This window comes from Poecilia latipinna, unplaced genomic scaffold (assembly GCF_001443285.1).
Source record: "Poecilia latipinna isolate Pla-1442-1.1 unplaced genomic scaffold, P_latipinna-1.0 Scaffold644, whole genome shotgun sequence".
Classification (NCBI taxonomy): domain Eukaryota; kingdom Metazoa; phylum Chordata; class Actinopteri; order Cyprinodontiformes; family Poeciliidae; genus Poecilia; species Poecilia latipinna.
The window spans coordinates 114,560-122,959 of NW_015113260.1; the positions used below are offsets into that span (position 1 = coordinate 114,560).

Below are 8,400 nucleotides of genomic sequence, written 5' to 3' on the forward strand. Positions count from 1 at the left end.
ATTTACTCCCCTTTTTAATGCCACCGCTTCGACCGACAACAGAGGCAGGCGGCGGCCGGATGTTTTTTTTTTTTTTTTTTTTTTTTTTTTTTTACAGGAATCCTCTGGAGCATATAGGCAGATTTATTTATTTATTTTTTAAAAATTAGAAAAAAAATATTTGTAAAATATCTAGAGCAGTGTAGCTGGGGCTTTGAGGAAGCTAAGAGACAGAGGAGAAAACAACTCAGAGGAGATCATTAAGCACAGGACTAACAGACGGACATCGGGACATCAAGGATGACTTGAATCAATTTTAATGACACGCAATAAAAAATAAGCACTTGCATGTTAATAAAAATCCGCATCGCAGATGTGGATCTCAGATTGGCTGGTTCAAATTTTTCCAAGTGAAGCACTTCTCAAGACATCCCATCAGCCCCGGAGGTGCTACTCTAAACCTGACGCTGCCGTCGGATATGGAGTAACTTCAAAATACAGAACAGAAAAAAAAAACATTCGCAAGCAACACATGTAAATGCACAGACCTGCTTCCCACCCATGGACTCAAACATCTTCTCCAGCTGGACTCGAAGTTGCTGGATGTTGTTGAGAATTATGCACGGCTGCAAAACAGTCAAAATGAAAGTGATTAGATTTTTCTTTCATGTTTAATGCCACTCCGCCGTCCAGCTGTTGACAGCTGTTGTGATTGTATTGTTATAGTCTGAGAGCCCATGATAAGCCAATATAACTGGAAACACAATAATAATGATAATTTAACAAAAAAAAAAAGTGTCAAAAGAAAAATGATAGGGGCAACCACCGTGAAATCCATCAGCGTTCACGTCGTGACACATCATCTATACAAAGAAGTAAAGTCTGTGCTCAAAAAGTCAGTAGGGAAATGCAATACATAACACAACGAGGAGAGAAATGTCTGCACTGAATGTGTCAGACGTTATCGATTTCTCTGCTCCACAACAAGTTTAACAGATGACAGGCATTAATCACGCCACTTTTTACAGACACCCAGAATAAATCTGGAGACTCTCGGCTACTCGTATGTTATGCGAGTCGCCTGCTCACGAGAAAACACAACAGAAGGCGATACGAAATGTCTTAATTAATATTTCAGTAATGAATACTACTAATACTATAATCCTTGGCCCCACAGGAAAAGGATGATTGGTGTCTTTCAAACCCCCCCCAAAGCAGCCAACAGTGTCTCTGCTGCTGATGGATTACTGTCCGTTAGATTTATGATCGTATACCTGTGTGGAAGTGATTCGATATTCTAAACCTAAGTAAGACTTTGGAGCAGGACTTTAGCATAATTCAAGTGATCTAAAAGCAAACCTGACATCTGTATTTTCTTTTTGGACAGAGAAATGATTCCAGTGCTAGATAATGTCGACGTTCACATACAGATATCAAAATCTGTATTGGTCCTGATATTGAAAAAAAAATTCTAGCTTGGCTGTCGGTGGCAATGTGCCCAATCCAAAAGGACAGATCTACTCTTACAATAAACTATTTTCTTGGAAGTTTCAGTTTCTTTATTATTTATTTTGCACTAGCTTATTTGCTCCCAATGAATTAAAGTTGTGTTGTTTTTACATGTTTGATCAAGCTTGTGAAACTATTGGTGTATTTAAGTGTAGATTTATATCTAGTTTTAAAAAGAAGCATTTCGAGTCATTTCAGCACAGTTTTTCTGTATCAGATCGGTATCGGCCGATACTAAACCTCAGATATAGATATCGGTATCGGAACTGGAAAAAAGTGGATCGGTGCATCTCTGGTGCACAGAGTGATTATTTTAACTTCTGGGTCGTAAACAAGAACAAGCAGACAATGCACAAAAATACATTACAGATCATGCAATGCTTCGCAAAAACATTCAGAACTTAAAGATTTGCAAAAACCACAAATTAGAATTTATTTTTCTTAGAAGTTTCTTATAAACCAACACAAATCAGGGGTATGTCTCTAACACTTTTCCGTGCTGAAAGACTGAAATGTCTGTCCATCTTTTGCAAAGCAAATCAAGGTCAGTCAAATTGGACAGAAAGTGTCTGTGGAGATATATTTTAAAGTCTTGTCATTATTTCTGAAAGGTATTTAAATTTGACAAGGTAGTTTCACAACATAATATGCATTTATTTCAATCCCTTCACTTGGGTCTGCACTTTTTGACAGAATTGTTCCATTTGAGTTGAAAAGCTCCCCTTGAATTACTACTGACCTCTAATTTTTTTTTTTTTTTTTTTTTTTTTGGTTCGTTAGAAGTCGTGCCCTCTTTATTTTTTAGTTTGATGAGAGATTTTAAAGAGATTTCCAAATATCGGAATATTTGTAATCAAACCCTGATTTAAGTTTCTCCACAACTTTTTCTATTAAATCTCAAAGTCTGCCACAAAACAGCAGCATTTTTATTGAGCTTAAATTACACAAAGATGGACTCAGTTTACTCATTATATGAGGCCTGGAGGACAGAAAGTTGCGCTGGATTTAAAACATAGCTAAACATCGCTATACTTTTAGCAATGTATAGCTAAAAGCATAGTTGAACATCGCTATGTTTAGCTAAACATGGCTACGTTGTCAGCTATGTTTAGCTAAAAACATAGCTAAAAATAGCTCAACATTGCTGTGTTTAGCTATTTTGTATTAAAAGTAGCTAAAAAAACATTACAATTTTCAAAAAGGTCATTAGGCCTTCAGAAACATGTATTTTTTCCTTCTGCTTCACAGTTACATGCTCCTTTGGCACTGAAAATCCTTCTGAAACACGCTGAAGTTTATGATTATTAAGTGACAAAACGCGTGAGTGAATACCTTTCCCTGGCCCCGCGGCGGGGCTAATTGGATACAAACACATCTCAGTTCCTTTATTTTTCCCGTCATCTGTCACTGTAGTCCTGTCAAGGGAAGACACGCCTTACTTTCTTCTCTGGGACAGTCGTAATGAGACCATCAGCACTGTAACGAAACATCTGCTCCCTCACTGCCTGTTATCTCTCCTTTCAGCTTCAAAATCCAATGTGAATAATTAGGCCACTCACAAAGCTGTGTGTTTAGCCATCCGTCACTTTAAACAATAGGCCGAGAAAATACCAATGACTCGTCCTCGTCAGCCACGGGCGAGAAATGAGTTGTTTCATTCGCGTTAATAGAGACGATGTTAACGGCTTTAGGGGAGATACTGCAAAGCTCTGCACAAAGAGTCATACTTAAAAACACTTTTATAGTCTCCATGCCAACCAATACTGGACACTGAATATGGAAAACTATTTTTTCTCGTGTGTGTGTGTGTGTGTGTGTGTGTGTGTGTGTGTTACCAGATTTGCACTCGACATCCCCCAAAAATAACTTCGGTGCAACTTTGCTGCTTGTATTCGGCAGGGAATGAGAATGCACTCACCACGTTCTCCTTGTTTAAATGCAATGGAAACTCCTTGGAAATGATTGCAGCATATTGCAAGAGAACCTTGTTGATAGTCTGCAGGAGTAGAAAGGATATTATAATTACTGTTTGTTTGCTCGGCTGTTACTAGGTCAGCAAACGCAGTCTATTACGCCGCTCATATTAAACACAAGACGTACGCGAAACAAATCCGCCCGGCTTAATGACAAACACCTCAACTGGAAGGTTTCAGCGGCAGAACGGGAAGCGTGCGAGGAAAACTGACCTTCGCAAAACGGCACATGAAATGCGCCAGAGCCTGCGGGTTCGGGCATTCCAGCTTTTTGATAATCTCAAAGCTCTGGTTTAGTTGAGTGAACACGTCCACCACGGAGCAGGAAAAGAGGGCGTGCTCCGAGGTCTGCTGGAACTGAAGCAGAGGGGGGGGAGAAGGGGCCAGAGTTCAGACAGAGAGAGAACACAAGGCAAACGATTCAGGAGAGATTGAGTAAAAGCTGGTGTGAGCTAATAATGTGACTGAAATTCTGAGTGTATGTGAATTGAAATACTAAAGTAGACAACATGTGCGCTACATGAATAAGTCAGAAAATCAACAAAGACATTACACGTTGAGGTTTTTGGGGATGGCAGCTCTGGACCTCGTCCTCCTGAAACGGGTGGATGTGTTTCAAAAGAAAATCCACTGGTGATCGAAATCGGACGACTGTCCAATTCGCCCTCTCTGATTAGTCATCGGAACACCGGAAATCGTACAGTTTTCCTAACTTTAAACTCACAACGTGTGTAAGCTCTACCAGAGAACAGCAAACATTAGAATGGAAACTGACTGAAATAAGACTTTTCAGTATCGCCAAGGTGCTTAAAAAGGAATTAGAGGCGCAGAGAGATGTATTTTTGTTATGGAGGCGTATTTAGAGCACATCAGTAGATCAAAGTCTTTATAGTTAGACACCAGTGGATGAGAGGAAGCTTAAGCTATCCCAGTGAAGTTGCCCTGTTTTACCCGTCCAATTCCATCTGCAGAGGGACTTGTTGTGAATGCTTGAAGTCTTGGAGGTCTTACGGTTCATGGAAGGGTCTATGAATGCATCGCTGCTGTGCTACTCACTCAAAAAAAACAAACAAACACTGAAAACAGTTTACTAAGCCAACTCTGTAATTGTTTTTCTTTGTTCTGAAATATCAGTGAAATATTGTTGAAGTGCAGCTGTGTAACGTTGACTGCTCTCTCTCTCTCTCTCTCTCTCTCTCTCTCTCTCTCTCTCCCTCTCTCTCTCTCTCTCAGACACAATGTCACCTCCGGTCCCAGTTTTTTAAACTAATGATCAGTTAGAGAAAATTTTGGTCGAGCTCCTTTAGTTACAATGACTGAATGAATAATTCAACATAATATCAGCAATTTGGAGTCTTTTTTCTCTCAAATATTTTCATGAACGCCTCTGTTATTTGACTATGGAAGCAGTTCCATAGTCATGCAGTTCAGGTCAGAGAAGTGAAACAAACGGCCTGTAAGCTATAATATTTATTGAAAGTGAGATGTGCTGTAATTCTCAGTTGGGTTTTATTTAGAAATCTTTATTCGACTGAATTTGTAGATTTTTTTTTTTTTAAAGCAAAGGAAAATGGCTCTGTAACTTTTAGCTGTTAGTGAGAAATCCCTGTTTCATTTTTCTGTTTTTAGAAAATAATGTAAAGAGAGTTACATTTGTATATTCTTGTTCTAGTTCTAAAATTTATCATTATGTCACGACTTTATGTAATTGATACTTTAGTTCTGATCTAGTTTCGTAGACTTAAATGGTTTTGTTATATCTGCCACCAACTTCAACTAATTATATGAAAATTGAAAAAAAAAAAGTGTATTTAAATAGAGAATTACTCATAAATCATGTAACACCCTGACCCTTAAGGACTGAATTTGGCCCACCGCTTTTTCTGAAGACTTTATAAAAGGTCACTTAAGGTTGACTTTATCAAACTGCGTTCATTATTCAGCATATAAAAACTCAATAGATTTTAACCTTAGTGATGAATATAAAGCTGTGCATCGAGCATCTCTTGAAAAGAGCAGTTTGTAAAAGCTTTGTGGGTGTCTAAAAGCATCAGACAGAGGGACGATTCCAACTAATCTCAATAAACGGAATAAATAAGCATAGAAATGTGCAGGAATGTGGTCACGCATCGTCGGCCTATCGCAGCAGCTCCATGCGACTCCTGCAGATTTCCTGTCACGTCCCTCAGAAGCCTCTTCTGCTCTGAAAAACACGCTTCCTTCCTTCCTTGGTATCAATTTTTAATTGATATATTTCTTTTATATTCCTGTCTTGTCACGTCTCAGGGCGAGAGGTGTTTCTTGACGGTGCAAAATTTCCTTTATCCTACCAAACCCCCCCCCACCCGCAATTCTCCTCAAAATGTAAATTCGGTCTCTGGAGGCTGCCGTGGTTATTAAGGAAGCAGACGTTAAGTGGCCCGGACAGCTGGATAAAAATAAAACTTACTTCTTGAGAAATAATTCAGTGCCGTACTCACTCCGTCTTTCTTGTCTCTTTCAAGTGCTCCGTTGAGGAAATCCATGGCAACGACTTCGTTCTCATCGAGCCACTGAATGACGAAGGGTTCGAACCACCTGCAAGGCGAGAAGGACATGTAGCTGGATGCTGTTGTGATTTCTCAGGATGAGAGGAATAACGGCACATCGTCACGTCAGCCTCACGATGTTGATCGTTTTCCCAATAAAAGTAGATTCATGTTTGGTTTTTATAGGAGGTTCACGGATCCTGCAGGGATTTGTACAGAGTTTGGTGGTAACTAGTTAGAATTACTTGGTTACATTTACTCAAGCAATTTTCTTGGGGAAAAGTACTTGTCAAGGGTATTTTCACTATGCTGTACTTTTGAGTAATTTTATTATGAAGTGTCACTATTCTTATTTGAGTTTAAAAAAAAAATTCTGGGTGCTCAATCCACAATGAATAACTTCACTGATGGAAGAAGACTTTTGTTTTAAACAAACAAAACTTTAATAAAGCTGCAGTTTTTGTTAAAGTTTTGATAAAATATTTGGAAACATGTTTCTTTTGCCTGATTTTCACAATTGCTGTGATCATATTATTGTTAGTTTGATCTTTAAAATGCCTACATTTCCACATAACTTTATATTTTGGTCCATCTGATTATGTAATTTTTACATATGATTGATGTTTTGATCAGTTACTCAGTACTTTCTGCCTTTTTACCACAAACTACTTTACTCTTTCTTGAGTAACTTCTCATATGGCTTCTCTTTTTTTTTCTTTACTTTTACTTTAAATATGTTGAAGTAGTGCTATTCTTACTTGACTACAATCTTTGGGTACTCTGCCCACCTCTGGATTTGCATGAGGTATCAGACTGTGGAGAGATCAGGCATCCGGGTTCAGACAGGAATAAAAGACGGAGCAGGACAGACGACAGCCATGTTAGCAGGGCTGTAATTGTGCAGTAACGTCTTTAACTTGAATTTGCTCCCTCAAGATAAATCTACTCCCAGTCTGTGGACAGCTGCCACTTAAGGCAAAGCTAATGAACAAATAAAACAGGTGTGTTGACAGAGAAAGGTGAGAGAGGAGGAGAAGCATGTGGTATGGAGTTGTGTGTGTGTGTGTGTGTGTGTGTGTGTGTGTGTGTGTGTCTGGTCTGCAGGCTGAGCCTCCGGTAGAATCAACCCGGTGTTTGAGTGACTGCGTCGGAGACGAGGCGGGCGAATCATTAATCTGATGGAGTGGTTGGACGGGAGGGAGCATGGCGTTCCCTCGCTGCGCTACACGTGTTTACACCACGGCCATCCTTGCTCTGCCGCACAAGGTTACGCACGCGAAACGATAAACACATTTCTCAGCCGCAAAAGGCGTCCCGTAATCAGAAACCGGCGTTTGAGGCGTTGTTGCAACGAATCAGATCACACGAACACGACGAATGATTAAAGGATTGATCTGAACTCGGAGTCTGATTTGAGTTTCTATCTCATTTGCGCTGCTGAATAATTCTGGCGATCAGCTGAAATAAATTTAGAACAGTTTTGAAATCTTCTCGAGCCGCATAAAAGTACCACACTGAGCTTCATTACAGTTCTTTTGATAGCTTGTGGTAAGATTCAAAATTATGTTCAATTTGCTCAAGTTCTGTTTTTATTGGACTTTTCAATGCTTATCCTTTAGGCCATGTTTAAAACGCTTTGCTTTAGTTCAACATCAAATCATCATTATTATCATAATAATCCTGTTGAGCAGCAGAAAGGTAACTGTTTTTATAATAAACTCTTTAGATTTTTTTCTGTACCATTTTATGTATGTTTTCTCCCAAAGACAGACCTCTGCTTCTGTCTTTGATGGTTGCTATAGGAACAAGAGGTTAATACAGAATGATAACGATGGCACTCTTAGTGAGCTGGTGCTTTGCTTCCAGTGAGTCGCCCAACTCTGCAACTCAAACAAGATTTTATTCCACAAACCGTTTAATAAAACAACATGGAGGTTATTCATGTGGCTATATTTACATAACGTGTTGAGAAAGTGTCTTGGTCATTGCCATTTTACGCTCCAAATAGGCCTGTCACGATAACAAATTTTGCTGAGCGATTAACTGTCTAAAAAATTATTGCGGTAAACGATAATATTGTTTCAAGACCTTTTGACACTGATTTAATGGAAATGACTAGTAATGCATGTGATTTCCTGCCATAGATACATTTTATTTTCAAAAGAACACATAACACTGGAACTGATAAACTAAATAAACAAAACAACCTAAAAGAAAAAGAAAATTGATTCTCAGTCTCCATTAACAAAAAACGTACTTGAATAAAAACTAAACAACATAAAGCCAAAGTGGAAATAAATATGGCATTCAACCAAAAGAGTGCAGATTATGAAGTCTGTATTGGCCTTCAGTAATCACTAGATTTAAATAGAGAAGACGGGCACATCCTGACGCAATAGTTCACACTACAC

General features: G+C 38.9%; 1 protein-coding gene across 3 annotated transcripts in view; it reads right to left on the reverse strand.

The window, feature by feature from the left end:
- LOC106954288 (protein unc-13 homolog C) overlaps nt 1-8,400 on the reverse strand; it is a 135,674-nt gene that overhangs the window by 12,213 nt on the left and 115,061 nt on the right. For all 3 annotated transcript variants that reach the window (XM_015043674.1, XM_015043675.1, XM_015043673.1), the window contains 4 exons: nt 5,942-6,038; nt 3,675-3,818; nt 3,407-3,484; nt 528-605 (listed from right to left, as the gene is read on the reverse strand). In XM_015043674.1, the coding sequence (XP_014899160.1) occupies nt 528-605; nt 3,407-3,484; nt 3,675-3,818; nt 5,942-6,038 (397 nt within the window). The remainder of the gene's footprint in view (nt 1-527; nt 606-3,406; nt 3,485-3,674; nt 3,819-5,941; nt 6,039-8,400) is intronic.